Below are 16,699 nucleotides of genomic sequence, written 5' to 3'. Positions count from 1 at the left end.
GAATGGTAGTGAGGGTGGCTATGGTTTTGGGGTTGGAGTGGTGGTGGTGAGGGTGGCTGGGTTTGGGAGGTGGTTGAGGGGTGTGCGCGAAATTGGGAAAGGTGAAATTTAAAAGAAATGTATTCCATTTTCAGTTTGAATTTAAAATTTTATAATCAACTAGCCTCTCTGCACGCGCTTCCGCGCCTGCGAGAGGCTTTTTAAATTAAAATTTATTTTAGATTTAAAAAAGATAATGGGTAGTTGTGTTCCATAAAAATAGGATTCATTATCTGATTTTTCTTTTAATTTTAATTTTTTTTAATATGAAAAGGTATAAATTTACCATATTATCCTCATTTAATTAATAATTTTAATTCTTAATGTTTGAATTAACCAAGGGCATTTTATGGTATTATGAATGTTTCACCATTCTCTGCCTTTTGCTTTATATATATAGATTACAGTTTTTGTTATAATTAATTATATATTTTTAAAGGAATGGATCACATTGACTAACATATACAAACACAAGGACCAAATTGGCCAAATTAATAACACATGGACTAAATTGGCCTATGAGATAAAATACAGGGACCATTTTAACATTTAAGCCAAATTTATATGCACACAACGAAAATATAAAAGAAATAAAAGAAATAAAGGAAAACCTTATTGGTTAGTTATAATATAAAACTTAGAGATATTATTATCCAAATAAATTTAATATTCATATACGATTTAGGGCTTGGCCGCCTCATCTCTGGTCCAGAAGAGCAAAAGCCCAAAAAGACCAAGCAAGGTTTCCAAGAATTCCCACAAGTCTATTGTACAGATTTTGATGTTGCATTCTTGTTTCTGAGGTGAGACTGTGACATGCCACTGCCATATAGAATGTCGAAGGCGAACGCTGCATTACGCCAGGGTGGCAAAGCTCTCAAAGATCTCAACTTGCTCAAGGTTTTGCAGTCTGAGATTCAGCATGAGCTTTCCTGTAACCCCCCTGAGGTTCTCTCTCTCTCTCTCTCTCTCTCTCTCTCTCTCTCTCTCTCGCTTTTGTTTCTGTTGTTTTTTGAGAAATTAGCTTGTGGGTAGACGAATATTGGTTAAGTTATTGATGATACAGGTAAGCCGAAGCTCTTCAATGGGTGAGTTTGTGGTGGATTGCGATTTGCCACAGTCCCAAGATTTGGTTTTGAGGAGGAAGTATGAGAGTGGTGAGGAGGTTGCTGTTTCAGCTTTGTTGGGTCCTTTTAGTCCTGATGGCTTGGAGGGAGTGGAATGTCTTTACCCAAGGGATGTTTTGATGAAGGTGTGTTTGAAGAAGCCTGGTTTGAGCTCAATGCTGCAGTTTGATTGCAGTGTTTATGAGAAAGATGGTATTGGGTCTGGGTTTAAAATCCATAATGCCTATTGTTTTCAACCGTCTGTTGGTTTTGGCCCTTCAGTCTATAACCCCCCATTCAGGTTAGTCAGATTCAGATATGCATTTACTTTATATCAACTTATACACCATCTGAAGATAAGCTTTCTGTTTCTGTTATGATCATTACCTTTGGGACTTTGGTTGAAAAGAAACGTTTGCTTGTTGTCAATTATTTTCACTTTCTTTCTATAGAACATAAACAGGACAGACACAGCAAAAGCACTGTAATATCTGAAGGGGTGGTTCTTTCATTGTTTCAGTCCCCTCCGTTTTTATGTGGTATAGTCCCCCGAAACCGTGGAGTTTTCTATCTAGGCAGAGTAAATTTTGAATAACCATGATGAATTTATACCTTGGGCCTCTCCCCTCTTTTTTATTCCATGAGCAGGTTATGTTATTTAGAATTTTTTTCTTTTTCCTTCAAAACGAGTTAATGTATTTTAGAATTATCCCAAGGGAATGAAATTGATCTTATCTATATTCTTCCTTCAATTGTGTTGTAACAAATCAGAAATATGAACTTTTGCTATTATTGGGAATATGACTTTGGAGGAACGCTGAAATCAGAACCATATACTTAGTGGATTATTGATCGAGCAAAAGTGAATCTGATTGTTGCTGCACTAAATCTTTTTGGGGTACTTCCCAGAGACTACTAGAACATTTTCATCTATTTGTTTGATAGGGCATCCTTTGTAGCTAGACTGCACCAGAAGGCATAAAACCCTAATTGAATATGCTGTTAAGGTACTGTGAGAAGTCCCCACAATTACATTAATTAATCTTTTTTTTTTCTTTCTGAATTTTTGCTTGAATTTTGCTTGATGGTTTCTTATTCAATAGTAACCAACTTTGTATGCTAGAGAGTTCTTTGTAAGAACAAATTATTAGAGAGTTAGTCAGAAGTTAAGACTTTGGCTAGTGATGGATCGATATTATTGGCCAAAGAACTGAGAATTGGGAAGCTTGGTGAAGAGATGCTGTGTGTAATAGCATGTCCTTACAAAATACGGGTTGTACACTCCAGTCCCACACCTTGGCTTCATCTTAGCATAGACTTTGTTCTTGAACTTCGAAAGGCAGTATCACTGCTAAGAGGACTCCTTTTGAGGTTGCTCGTGTAGAGAAGCTACAATATGCTGTATTCACGAGTTAGTGAAGATGGAGCTGCCTATGCTGATCATGTAAGGCCTATTTATGATGAGATCATGCTCCTAAGTACAGACTGAATGCAAACCAACAATGCCTCTTCAAGGAATTTACCGAAAGTTGATAAAGTTTTGGTGCATGTAAGGAAAGTGATTTGCGAAGTTAGTTTATCATAAGCTAGACTCTAGGAAGATTGGCCATGCTAAATATAAAGTAGATTAGCCAAATATAGAAGAAGATTAGCTGAAATGCTTAGGGTATTTCTACCAGATGACATAATGTCAGCCCTACTTTCAATGTTGTCAAACTTCTTTTATGGTGGAGTTGAGAACCAGCAGCAGCACCCCAAGGCTTTGGCGGAGGGAAAAATGGTGTGGTGTTAAGGAGTGGTGTGATGGCTGTGTATTGGATGGTAAGAGTAGAACGAAATAGAAGAATTTTGGACATCATTAGGGGAGAGGGAGGGAGATTTGTGTGATAGAGTTCGATTTTGGTCATCTTTGTGTGTATCAGTTTCTTCCTTCAATTGTCTTGCTAACTGCTTAGCTTTGGTTGTCAGCAGACAAACTTAGCATCTCCAAATTGTTGTAATATCAGATTGTACACTTCTTTATATCTGAATGAAGTGCTGTTTCTTTATTTCAGATTGTACCTGAAAACCAACCTATTTTGGCTTGCTTATCCATCTTGCATTGCTCTGCTTTCTACTTAATCTGGACTATCTTTTCCATGCTTAATTTTATAATTTCTTTTGTGGTATTACCCTACTTTAGTTGCTTTCTGAATGTCATCCATCCTATTATTGTTGCATATAAATACTGTGTTTACTTGCCTAACTATGTGTTTGGCTTCTTGTCTTTGAATAGTGAAACTCTCTTCTTTTTTTTATTCTTAGATTTATTTTCTTATTCTAGTCTTTATTGTTTTTTGTCTGTATCTTTGGCAGCGATTTGGACAAGAAATTACAAGTTGAGCTTAAGAAATATCTAGTATCCAAGGGTATTGGAGAAAGCCTGACCAACTTCCTCCTCCACCACCTTCACAAAAAGGAGCAAGCCCAATATGCGGACTGGCTGCACAAACTTGAATCATATGTTGCAAAATCAGAGTGACAGAATTCAGTCGCAGTTTCGGAAGTATTTAAATGTTCGTTTTACAACTATGAAATTAGGCAATTTGGGAAGTTCTAACAATGTAACCTGCTGTTGGTGTATTGGTTGCTTGGGCTGAGCACTCTGGTGCTCCTGTTAATGGATTCCTATATTCAGATCAAGATAGGAGGGGGGAAAAAAGAGGCAATGACTAAAGTTTATGGTCCTGTAAATCATGATTAAGAGACAAAAGCTATTGATTTCTTTTTTGGTTCCGCTTATGGTGTGTTTGAACAAGCAATTTAACAAGAACGAGATTTAGGTCTCGTCTGGTGATGTTTTATTTTCTGTTAAATTGGTGGTGTGGCAAGCGTAAGACCCTATTTGCATACTGACGTGGAAGCCACACATCCACCGCATGGACCCAACCCAAAAAAACAACTATCTAAGAATTCTAATATTTTCTATACCACCCCTGCCTTGCTCTTTCCCCCTTCCACCTAAACCCAACCCACGTCCAGTTGCTCTTTGGTTTCCTTTTCTTCACTCTTTGCGTGACTCACCTACTGCTACTGCTATTGCAACCAGCATTAATATGTAATTGCTTTGCTGGGTTACACGAAGCTTTCAATTTTGTTGGCTTCAAGACACGCAAAACTTATACACCATCCCATCTAAGCTTTCTGTTTCTGTTATCATCATTGGTGATGTGGAGTGGATATTTGAAATTTTTTGGTTGTAATTGGTTGTGTGGATGTTTGAAAAACACAAGTGTTCTTCTATCCATCACTACAATCCTTGATGGAGGAAGCTGAAAAGAAGAACTGAATAGAATTATGGAGCACGCATGCACCATGAATGGTTTTCAGTCTCAGTGTGGTCTACCTACCACTACTGCCAGCATTAATATTGCAGCGGAACACCAGGATTGGTTCTTATTGGCTCATCAGTTGCTGCAGCATGCTGACTTATATATACCCGGAGGGATCATGGTGTAAGAGTACTCAATCTTATATAAAACCCCCCACCAAGTATCCAAAACCTTCCACCAAAATCTTCGTCGTCTTCTTTTTTTTTTTAAAAAAATCCGTCGTCTGTTATTTTTCCTTCTCTTCTTCTTCTTCATCTTTGCATTACAGAAATCTCACTCGCGTAAAGGTCTTTGCGAAGTAACGCCTATTGAGGTGTTACTTACTCATGGGACTTTAGCCTCCCAAAGTTCCTCTTTCAAGTTGCACAGAATTTCTGAAATCCTCTTTCATATGGAACTTTCAAGTGCCACATTCCCCAAATCCCATCTCTAAGTCCCTCATTCAAACAGAGTGTAAACTCCATTCCAAAATCCCTCAAGCATTCTGTACGCTGCGATTATATCCAATGCGGGTTTTTCGAGTCGTTTCGCCAGTAAACAACGACGTCCCACATTGCATTGGCGAGTTTGCGAATGGATGATGGGTTGAAGTGGAAAACTCGATATCTCAAGTTTGACTAGCAACGAAGTCTTGAGATATCGAGTTTTCCTCTTCAAACCATCAGCCATCCGCAAACTGAAGTCATTTATGAGAACGACTTTGGTTGGGGCCGACCATTGGCCATTAGAAATGGCAGGGCAAACAAATTCGATGGGGAGGCTGAAGGGAAACAAGCCAAAAAGAATGGATGTATGTTGAGACTTGAGAGAGTCATGTTAAGAAAAAAAAAAAAAGGTTCAATGTGTAAAATGCCGAGCAATTTTGAAGATTGTTGGAACTTGGAACAGCTGTGGTCATGCGTGGTGATGATGGAAGATTAGAATTGGGCAGACTGACTAGGTCATCTTTGTGAGCAGGTATGAATTGGTTTACAAACTAGGATGACAATTTTCCCTTTTTTTTTTATTTTATTTAAATTTTGTATGTGCTGATTGTGTTTCCTTCACACACCCATTCTTCTTGCACTAACAGAAATGCTCAGCACACCCATGGATCTTCTACAATCACTCAAGGCACCCTTGCTGCTCAAACAACAGCTCAGCAACCGTACCTCATACGTACAATGTTGGCATAGGATAAGAGCTACCCACAGCTCACCCTTATATTTTACAACATTAATTCTCCTCAAGCAAAAAAAAAAAAAGTTAATTATTATATGATTAATTTCTAAGATCTGTGATATGTTAAGAATTTATCGAGAAAAAAGAAGAAGGGAGACATAACTCTTGTATCATTAGACATATTTGAGAAAAGAGGTTTTGCAGAAATCTTAGTTACATGTAAGCAATCATCCTAACAAAAAACTTAAATAAATAAATAAAACCCAGTTGAATTATAACTAGAAGCAACATAATAGTCCAGACTAGACAAAAAGTACAATTATCTAATAATAATAGGCATGTAAGGGTTGTCTAACTCTCTCACTCGAATGCCCACTCATTTTCCTTACGAATCTCCTTTTCTTCCTCAGGCGTAAAATCATTCTCGATGTTGAAGATCACACGGATCTCTTCAGGTGTCTTGTCCTTGATCATGTCCGCCACAGTCTGGCAAGTCAAATCCAATAGGCTCTTGATGTCCAAATAGTTTGCAGCCAAGATTAGGTCAAATAGCTTGCTCAAGTCCACCTTCACAAACAGTGGCGGACCTGTGCAGGCGCAAGGAGGTGCAGGTGCACCTCCGGTCGCCGGAAAAGTCCATTACAACAGCTGGAATTGCACCTCTGCTTCATAAATGAGATGCACAGAACCCGTTCAACGAAATGCCCAAATCACCTGGGTTGGGAGAGTTGCATCGCTGTGCACTGCGCGCGCTTTTTTTTTTTTTTTTTTTTTTTAACACAGCCTAGCCAAAAGACGTCGTTTTGGACTAGGCTTTAAAAGAGGAGTTGATGTGTTTTTTTTTTTTTTAAAACCTAGCCAAAACGACGTCGTTTTGGACCAGGGTTTTTTTTTTTAAAAAAACGTAAAAATATAAGGAAACTGCTGTGCTGCTGGGCCATTCTATTGGGCTTTTTAATTTATATTATTCCTTACTTAATTGGGTTTTCATTTTTTATAATTCCTTACTTAATTGGGTTTTAAGTGAGAGTTATCTTTATTCAATTGGGTTTTGGGAATTCCTTATTTAATTGGGATTGGAATTCTCTATATAAAGGACCAATTTATTCAATTGTGTATGCATCACAAGAATCCTACGTTTTTTCTTCTTCTTGAGTAATGGAACGGTACTTTCAGAGAAAGAGTTTAAATCCTCCTTCAAATAATCCGAGTAGTTCAAATCCTCCCTCAAATAATCCAGCTAGTTCCAACCCTCCTTCAAATAATCCAGCTAGTTCAAATCAACCTTCAAATAATCCGCCTACTTCACATCCTCCCTTGAATAATTCGGGTAGTCCAAAACGTTTGCAAGTCACTGAATTGGATGAAATATTGGCTAATCTTCCTGCAGACCCTGGACTTAGACCTCCAATGAATTATTATAATCTCAATTTTCGAGAACAAATTCGAAGAGCCTATCTGCAAAGGGGTCCTTGTCAGCCAAAACGACATACCTCAAACACTTATGGGGGAGAGTAATCGATACTTTCTTGTGAAATGGTTTGATTCATTTGTTTGGTTGCAGTATAGTAAAGAGAAAGATGCTGCATTTTGTCTTCATTGTTATCTTTTTAAATGCGACTTTGATAAACAAGGAAAGGCTGGAAGCGATGTCTTCATTGAGAAAGGGTTTAAAAATTGGAGGAAGGGACCCGAGAATTTTAGGGACCATGTTGGACAAGTTAGAAGTCTTCACAATAAAGCTACACAACATTGTACAGATTTAATGAATCAGAAGCAACATGTTGAAACCATTGTGATCAAGCAGACAGACCAAGCTCGTATTAATTATCGCATTTTATTAACTGCCGCACTTGATTGCACTAGATATTTATTGCGACAAGGTCTTCCTTTTCGTGGCCATGATGAAAGCGAAACATCTAGCAATAAGGGTAATTATGTGGAACTTTTGCATTTTTTGCCAATCATGATGAGAAAGTTTGTGTCGTTGTGTTTGAAAACGCTCCAAGGAATCTCAAGTATATTGCTCCTACAATTCAAAAAGATCTTATCAATTCTTGTGCCGCTGAAACCATTGATGCAATTATTAGTGATATGGACGATGCATTCTTTTCTATATTAGTAGATGAATCACGTGATGTTTCAATAAGAGAGCAAATGGCAGTGGTGTTGCGTTATGTGAACAAAAAAGGGCAAGTAATTGGAAGGTTTGTGGGTGTCCAATATGTCTCTGATACGACTAGTAGCAAATTGAAAGAGGCAATTGAGCAGTTGATTTCTTCAACAAATTTGAACATGTCCAGGCTACGAGGACAAGGGTATGATGGCGCTAGTAATATGAGAGGTGAGCTCAATGGTCTTAAAACACAGATTTTGAGAGAATATCCTCAAGCGTATTATGTCCATTGTTTTGCACATCAACTACAACTAGCTCTTGTAGCCGTCGCAAAGGGAAATGAAAACATTGCTACTTTCTTCACAACAGCTAGTAGTGTCGTAAATATTATTGGAGCATCGTGTAAGAGTCGTGATGCACTTAGAGAGCAACAACAAAAAGATATTATGGAAACTCTTGAAATTGATGATCTTGAAACGGGGCGAGGGTTAAATCAAGAGACTACTCTTAAACGTCCTTGTGATACACGTTGGAACTCACATTATGATACTTTACTTAGTATTAATATTATGTTTCATCCCGTTGTGAAGGTGCTTCAATGGATTATTGATGATGTCAACCAAGATAATTTAGGTGAAGCAAATAGGTTGTTGAAAGAAATACAAACTTTTGACTTTGTGTTTCACTTATATTTGATGAGATTTATATTGGGAATCACAAATGATTTGTCAAAGGCATTACAAAAGAAAGATCAAGATATTGTGAATGCGATAATGTTGGTCCAAAGATGTAAGCAAACGCTACAATCCGTGAGGGATGATGACTTTGATGATTTGCTCAGGGAAGTATCAATATTTTGTGGTAAAAATGATATTGACGTTCCTAACATGGATGATTTATTTCTACCACAAGGGAGATCAAGACGTAAAGCTCAGAAAATCACAAACCGCCATTATTATCGTGTGGACTTATTTCTTACTATCATTGATAAGCAACTAGTGGAATTGAATAATCACTTCACTGAGGTAAATACTGAATTGCTTCTTTGTATGGTATGTTTGAGTCCGGCTTATACTTTTGCAGCTTTTGACAAAAACAGAAAATACTTCGTTTTGCTAAATTTTACCCTCAAGAATTTAATGACTGAGACCTCATGAAGCTTGAAGATCAACTTGGGCTTTATATTGTTGATATGCAGAGCATCACAGAGTTTTCATCATTGAACGGAATTACTGATCTGGCAGAAAAATTGGTGAATACAGGAAGGAGTAGAATATACAACTATGTGTATTTACTTCTTATATTGGCTTTAGTTTTACCCGTTACAACTGCTTCGGTTGAGAGAGCTTTTTCAGCTATGAATATTGTGAGAACACCATTGCGTAACAAAATGGGGAATCAATGCTTGAGTGATAGCTTGGTTGTTTACATTGAGAAAGATATTTTTTCTTGTATTAGTAATGCAAATATAATGCGACGTTTTCATGATATGAAACCTCGTCGGCAACAATTGTAGGTTAATTGTAATGTTATTATTTTAATTAATTATGAATAACATTAGTATTGTTTAAATTATAAGGATGTTTAGTTGTCTTTTTTTTATTTTTTTGGTTTTTTGTTTTATTTTTGGGTTTTGAGCTCTTAGCTTTTAAAATTGCACCTCCGTTGAAAAATTCCTGGATCCGCCGCTGTTAACTCAGCATCCAGCTCTTGAGACTCTCTTTGTTATTGACATCGGCATCCTCTTCATGGTGCTTCTTGCAGTACTCGATCACCTTCGCTAGGGCGCTGCTAGTCACATTTGGTAGAGGTATCGCATCGTCGGCACAGTCGTCCTCCACCATGTGCTTGATGGTTTGCAACTGCATGGCCACAGCCACCTCCACCTCGAAGGTCTGGTTATCGTCGCTCTTTAGGGTTATCTTCTTCATCTCGTCAGAGGCCATTGTTTTGGTCTTGTAATATTAACTAAGTCTTTAAGTTGAAGACTTAGGAGAGTTTTTCTTTTTTGGCTTTGGAAGTTGAAGAGTTGAGTTATTTGAGTTTCAAAGACTTGGCATGATTTTATAGCCTACTCATAACACCTTGTCCAAGTGGGAAAAGGAGACAATTTTTTTTTCTCATATTAGGAAACATTCTTACATTAGAAAAATGAATGGGCTAATGATGGTTCTTTTTTCAAAAAGGAAAGAGAAAGTTTTTGTATTTTGCGATTTATTGTCTTAGATCTTTTTGCACGAAGGAGGAGTCTGCTAATAATTGTAACCATCATTCTCCGCAGGTGCAGCTAGCAGGACCACAAGGATGGTTGTTGCTACGTAATCTTAACCTTCAATGTTGTTGAAGGTTAATGCATGCCATCCCCACACTTAGATCATCAAATTTTGAAGCCATATTTAAGAATCAGAGTCCAACTCTCACCCTCCTCGATTCAAGACTAAAAGCAAGAAAATTTAATGTTCAAATAAGCAAAAAAGAGAAATACAGAAATGCAATACCCCACATTTAGGCCATCTCCAACCCAATGGGTGGAAACTCAAATTATAGGTTTTGAGTTCAAAAAACTTATCCAACCCATTTATTTTGGGGGGTGGAAATTTGAGAAATCTCAAATTTTAGGTGGAATTCCACCCCAAGTATTGCCTGGACTGATATTTTTTATGGGCCCGAAATCGGCTTTTTCTGGCTTGAAACCCACGTGAACACCAAAAATTGATGAGCCCCATGTGCATTTTGCTGTCTGCCAGCAACTTGTGCAACAAGCTGGCCCGCATGACATTTTGAAGCTGACCAAAGGTCATATTTTCAAATACATGCCGTGCTGTTTTTTATTTATTTATTTATTTATTTATAAATATTCCAACATCTATATTTGTATTTCACATTCAACGGTTCAAATTCAGATTTAAATGGCAATAGCTTCAATGAAGGGTTCGAATTATTCCGGGCATAAGTATGGTGTTGTACTTGTTTTTATTTTTAAGTGAAATCCTATTATATTTTGGAATTTTAATTTTTTTAGGTTAAAATGTTTAGAAAATTAAATCACGAATGTTGAAACAAAAATAATGTCAAGAAAAATTAACGAGAAAAAAAATTTACAGGTTAATCATTCTTAAATAATTTAATAAAGTTGTGGACTCAAATTATGAGTCTGCAAGGTTGAAGGAAAAAAAATTTTGAGTCATGAAAATACATGAATAGTTGTATTTTGGAGGGTGAAAATTTGAATTTAGCTCCAACATGGTTGGAGATGGCCTTAATACTTTAGGGGTAGCTTTTTGCACCAACTCAGATCAATTTCAACCAAATTTATTATGGACAATTATTTGAACAATAGCCTCATGTTGGTTCAATCTTATATAAACCCCACCAAGCATCCAAAAACCAAAACAGTCAAAATCCAAAGTCTCTTACAGTGTCTTCCCCTGTTACTATAATATCTAAATCCTTAATTCATGAAACAAGCTCCTTAAAATTCCAATCCGATATCTCTCAAGCAGAGACGGACTCAGGATTTCAAATTGAAGTAGGTTCAAAACTCAACACTACGAGTGAATTTAATTGATAAAAAAAAAACAAATAATTAAGATGACCTAATGAGCTCTCCGTCTTTGACCTTACTATGCTAGCCTACCGCTAAATCGAAATCAACCAAAACAACCAAAACATTTAAATCCTTAGTCTCGCGTATAGCTTTACCCTGTGCGAATGTCTCATCTCTCAACAAGGTGTAGCAAATTTTATAAAACTTATCATAGAGTAACATGTCATAATGTTCAAAGTTTAGTTCTCACGAACTTGATTTCTAACGGTACAAGAAGTATCATATTTTCTCTTGGGAAAGAAATATCATTGCATCTACTTTTTAGGGAGCAATAATGTCATAACAATTTTGGCTTTAATATGGATTTGGGTAAGTCGACTGAATAGTTGTTCTGGCATTGAGCACCAACATTTTGCCCTTTTCCCCTCATTTGTCACTAGTTAGTTGGTTTGACAGGTTCGGATAAGTACGAGCAGAATTCATGCTTGAGGTCCTGTAGGAGTTGGATTGCTAATAAGTTAATTGTTTGTTGTGTTCCACTCATATGAACTCAAGGATGATACATATTTGTGATGAGTATGATACCTAGTAGTGGCTAGTCAAATTGTAGCGGCGTAGCTTTCTTATAGATGAATTGTCCCACTATAGAAATAGCTTTGCAAATATCATATCATTTTGCCAACGCAATATGCCCCCTTGCACCCGAGTTTGATCCACGTCTTCGTATATTAGAGTAATTTAAAATATCGTTTTATAATTTTAAAAAATCACGTCGTTTGTAAGTAAATTTACAATAAAAATTCACTTCTCAAATAGATCTTGATCTTTGGCATAATTGAAGAATTATATTTCTAGTTTCGTTTCGAACTAGTTTTATGTTTACTTAATTATAAATGTTGGATAATTCTTAGAACATCAAGTGTACCGTTGCCTATCCATTAGTGACCAAAGATTGAGGTTTAATATTTTAATTAACTAATCGCTCTCCAATTCATGAAAGGCAAAATCATTTTTTGAAGTTTGGGGAGTGAAAGATTTAGCAGACGACAATTTTTTCAGAATATTTTTATTGTCACTCTCGTTTTTCAACGGAGGTGCAATATTTAAAAGCTAAGAGCTCAAAACCCAAAAAAAAAAAAAACAAAAAAACAACTAAACATCCTTATAATTTAAACAATACTAATGTTATTCATAATTAATTAAAATAATAACATTACAATTAACCTACAATTGTTGCCGACGAGGTTTCATATCATGAAAACATCGCATTATATTTGCATTACTAATACAAGAAAAAACATCTTTCTCAATGTAAACAACCAAGCTATCACTCAACCATTGATTCCCTATTTTGTTATGCAATGGTGTTTTCACAATATTCATAGCTGAAAAAGCTCTCTCAACCGAAGCAGTTGCAACGGGTAAAACTAAAGCCAATGTAAGAAGTAATACACATAGTTGTATATTCTACTCCTTTTCTGTATTTCACCCAATTTTTCTGCTAGATCAATAATTCCGTTCATAATGAAAACTCTGTGATGCTCTGCATATCAACAATCTAAAGCCCAAGTGGTCTCAAGCTTCATGAGGTCTCGGTCATTAAATTCTTGAGGGTAAAATTTAGCAAAATGAAGTATTTTCTGTTTGTCAAAAGCTGCAAAATTATAAGCCGGACTCAAACATGCCATACAAAGAAGCAATTCAGTATTTACCTCAGTGAAGCGATTATTCAATTCCACTAGTTGCTTATCAATGATAGTAAGAAATAAGTCCACACGATAATACTGGCGGTTTGTGATTTTCTGAGCTTTACGTCTTGATCTCCCTTGTGGTACAAATAAATCATCCATGTTAGGAACGTCAATATCATTTTTACCACAAAATATTGATACTTCCCTGAGCAAATTATCAAAGTCATCATCCTCACGGATTGTAGCTTTTGCTTATATCTTTGGACCAACATCATCGCATTCACAATATCTTGATCTTTCTTTTGTAATGCCTTTGATAAATCATTTGTGATTCCCAATATAAATCTCATCAAATATAAGTGAAACACAAAGTTAAAAGTTTGTATTTCTTTCAACAACCTATTTGCTTCACCTAAATTATCTTGGTTGACATCATCAACAATCCATTCAAGCACCTTCACCACGGGATGAAACATAATATTAATACTAAGTAAAGTATCATAATGTGAGTTCCAACGTGTATCACAAGGACGTTTGAGAGTAGTCTCTTGATTTAACCTTCGCCCCGTTTCAAGATCATCAATTTCAAGAGTTTTCATAATATCTTTTTGTTGTTGCTCTCTAAGTGCATCACGACGCTTACACGATGCTCCAATAATATTTACGACACTACTAGCCGTTGTGAAGAAAGTAGCAATGTTTTCATTTCCCTTTGCCACGACAACAAGAGCTAGTTGTAGTTGATGTGCAAAACAATGGACATAATATGCTAGAGGATATTCTCTCAAAATCTGTGTTTTAAGACCATTGAGCTCACCTCTCATATTACTAGCGCCATCATACCCCTGTCCTCGTAGCCTGGACATGCTCAAATTTGTTGAAGAAATCAACTGCTCAATTGCTTCTTTCAATTTGCTACTAGTTGTATCAGAGGCATATTGGACACCCACAAACCTTTCAATTACTTGCCCTTTTTTGTTCACATAACGCAACACCACTGACATTTTCTCTCTTATTGAAACATCACGTGATTTATCTACCAATATAGAAAAGAATGCATCGTCCATATCACTAATAATTGCATCAATGGTTTCAGCGGCACAAGAATTGATAAGATCTTTTTGAATTGTAGGAGCAATATACTAGAGAAGACTTATTGTGAAGACTTTTTGAATTGTAGGAGCAATAATGTGTTGCTTCTGATTCATTAAATATGTACAATGTTGTGTAGCTTTATTGTGAAGACTTCCAACTTGTCCAACATGGTCCCTAAAATTCTCGGGTCCCTTCCTCCAATTTTTAAACCCTTTCTCAGTGAAGACATCGCTTCTAGCCTTTCCTTGTTTATCAAAGTCACATTTAAAAAGATAACAATGAAAACAAAATGCAGCATCTTTCTCTTTACTATACTCCAACCAAACAAATGAATCAAACCATTTCACAAGAAAGCGTCGATTACTCTCTCCCATAAGTGTTTGAGGCATGTCGTTTTGGCTTTTTGGCTGACAGGACCCCTTTGCAGATAGGCTCTTCGAATTTGTTCTAGAAAATTGGGATTATAATAATTCATTGGAGGTCTAAGTCCAGGGTCTGCAGGAAGATTAGCCAATATTTCATCCAACTCAGTGACTTGCAAACGTTTTGGACTACCCGAATAATTCAAGGGAGGATGTGAACTAGGCGGATTATTTGAAGGTTTATTTGAACTAGCTGGATTATTTGAAGGAGGGTTGGAACTAGCTGGATTATTTGAGGGAGGATTTGAACTACTCAGATTATTTGAAGGAGGATTTATACTCTTTCTCTGAAAGTACCGTTCCATTACTCAAGAAGAAGAAAAAATGTAGGATTCTTGTGATGTATACACAATTGAATAAATTGATCCTTTATATAGAGAATTCCAATCCCAATTAAATAAGGAATTCCCAAAACCCAATTGAATAAAGATAACTCTCACTTAAAACTCAATTAAGTAAGGAATTATAAAAAATAGAAACCCAATTAAATAAGGAATTCCCAAAACCCAATTGAATAAAGATAACTCTCACTTAAAACCCAATTAAGTAAGGAATTATAAAAAATGGAAACCCAATTAAGTAAGGAATAATATAAATTAAAAAGCCCAATAAAATGGCCTAGCAGCACAGCAGTTTCCTTATATTTTTACGTTTTTTTAATAAAAAAACCCTGGTCCAAAACGACGTCGTTTTGGCCAGGATTATAAAAAATAAAAAAACAAAAATAAAAACACATCAGCGCCTCTTTTAAAGCTTGGTCCAAAACGACGTTGTTTTGGCCAGGCTGTATTTAAAAAAAAACAAGCGCACAACGAAAGACTGTCCCAGCCCAGGTGGTTTGGGCATTTCGTCGAACAGGTTCTGTGCATCTCATTTCTGAAGCAGAGGTGCAATTTCAGCTCTTGTAATGGACTTCTCCGGCCACCAGAGGTGCAGATGCACCTCCTTGTGCCTGCACAGGTCCGCCACTACTTGCATATATCAAATGCATCCCTGAGGTTATTAAAAATTGTGTACATTATGAAACAGATGAAGATTTTGTGACATGCATGGAGTTTCATGTCGAAGCATGTTATAAATTAAAAAACACATGACTAACTAGTGTTATAAAAAAAACTTCAATGACATTATTAGAATATATATTATTTTTATTCAATAATATATGAAAAATACGTGTATATGTGAATTTTTTCTGTATTTTGTAAATTTTTTGGATGGCTACTAGGTTTTTATTTTTTATTTTTATTAAAACTTAATAGAGTTAATTAAATGGATAGATGTCAAAAGTTTAAAAAGGATGCGTCAAATCTTAAGTCGTTAGATTATAAGAATAGCCTAGATGTTGTGAAATGCTAGTAAATATTTTGTGTGTAAATGTAGAGGCTCGAGATCTATATGCACCTACACGAACATACATAAATACAAACTACTAGCAATTTCTTTATAATTTGACTAGAAAAATGATATGTTAAGTAAATATCTAAATATAAATAAATTGAAGGGAATTTAATTTTGGGAAATAGCTCAAAATGCCACGCTTTTAATAATTTTAACTGAAAATACCACCCCTCCCCAATTGTTTTTGCAATTATCACCTATAAATACATACTTGTTGCCCATTTATTGGCCAGATAACACTTTTGGTCAGTTTTTGTTTTCTCTCTCAGCTCTCTCTTCGCTCTCTCTCAACTCTATCTCACAGTTCTCTCTTCCTCTCTCAACGTGCTCTCTCTCTCTCTCTCTCTCTCTCTCTCTTTCTCTCTAACCACGCCTCTTCTCACGAAGAAGAAGATCAAGAATAGCCTACAAAACCCACAACTTTGCCCTCAAAACCCAGTTCTTCCTCTTCCTCTCTGTTTTCTTCTCTACCCAAATCCAAACCCCAACTCCGTCTCTCTTCGAATCCCTTTTGCAACCTAAACAAACCCAAACAAAACCATCTTTTCAGAATATGACAGCATGTCTTGGCATTAGGTGGCCATTGTTTGAGCATTTTGGTCCAATTTTAGGGGGTTTTGAAGTCTGGGTTTACATGCCCTCTTCAAGAACAGCTTCTCCAGAAAATTAATTGTTGGGAATATGTAAGTTTTGATGTTAAATTGAATTTGATTACTGAAATTGGAATTGTGATTGATTTCGTCTGTATTTTGT

General features: G+C 36.2%; 3 protein-coding genes across 3 annotated transcripts; 1 reads left to right on the top strand and 2 right to left on the bottom strand.

Moving 5' to 3' along the window:
• LOC18770501 (uncharacterized protein At2g39795, mitochondrial) lies at positions 714-3,981 on the top strand. Its single transcript, XM_007202500.2, has 3 exons — positions 714-987; positions 1,106-1,446; positions 3,501-3,981. The coding sequence occupies exons 1-3, from the start codon at positions 856-858 to the stop codon at positions 3,664-3,666; spliced, it is 639 nt and encodes a 212-aa protein (XP_007202562.1). The 5' UTR covers positions 714-855; the 3' UTR covers positions 3,667-3,981.
• Positions 6,038-9,739, bottom strand: LOC18770370 (SKP1-like protein 11). The gene is made up of 2 exons (XM_007203227.2): positions 9,490-9,739; positions 6,038-6,264 (listed from the first exon to the last, which is right to left on the bottom strand). The coding sequence occupies exons 1-2, from the start codon at positions 9,737-9,739 to the stop codon at positions 6,038-6,040; spliced, it is 477 nt and encodes a 158-aa protein (XP_007203289.2).
• LOC109950376 (zinc finger MYM-type protein 1-like) lies at positions 12,891-14,098 on the bottom strand. Its single transcript, XM_020568947.1, has 2 exons — positions 13,431-14,098; positions 12,891-13,236 (listed from the first exon to the last, which is right to left on the bottom strand). The coding sequence occupies exons 1-2, from the start codon at positions 14,096-14,098 to the stop codon at positions 12,891-12,893; spliced, it is 1,014 nt and encodes a 337-aa protein (XP_020424536.1).

This window comes from Prunus persica, chromosome G7, assembly GCF_000346465.2.
Source record: "Prunus persica cultivar Lovell chromosome G7, Prunus_persica_NCBIv2, whole genome shotgun sequence".
Classification (NCBI taxonomy): Eukaryota; Viridiplantae; Streptophyta; class Magnoliopsida; order Rosales; family Rosaceae; genus Prunus; species Prunus persica.
The sequence above is the reverse complement of the archived record's forward strand: the minus strand, read 5'-3'. Positions and strand labels throughout refer to the sequence as shown.

Coding starts and splice junctions, on each gene's coding strand:
- LOC18770501 (XM_007202500.2), top strand. CDS start 856: ATGCCACTGCCATATAGAATGTCGAAGGCGAACGCTGCATTACGCCAG. Junction 988..1,105: donor TTTCCTGTAACCCCCCTGAG/GTTCTCTCTCTC, acceptor TTGATGATACAG/GTAAGCCGAAGCTCTTCAAT. Junction 1,447..3,500: donor GTCTATAACCCCCCATTCAG/GTTAGTCAGATT, acceptor TATCTTTGGCAG/CGATTTGGACAAGAAATTAC.
- LOC18770370 (XM_007203227.2), bottom strand. CDS start 9,739: ATGGCCTCTGACGAGATGAAGAAGATAACCCTAAAGAGCGACGATAAC. Junction 6,265..9,489: donor TCTCAAGAGCTGGATGCTGA/GTTAACAGCGGC, acceptor GCGCCTGCACAG/GTCCGCCACTGTTTGTGAAG.
- LOC109950376 (XM_020568947.1), bottom strand. CDS start 14,098: ATGGACGATGCATTCTTTTCTATATTGGTAGATAAATCACGTGATGTT. Junction 13,237..13,430: donor AATTTAGGTGAAGCAAATAG/GTTGTTGAAAGA, acceptor TAATTTGCTCAG/GGAAGTATCAATATTTTGTG.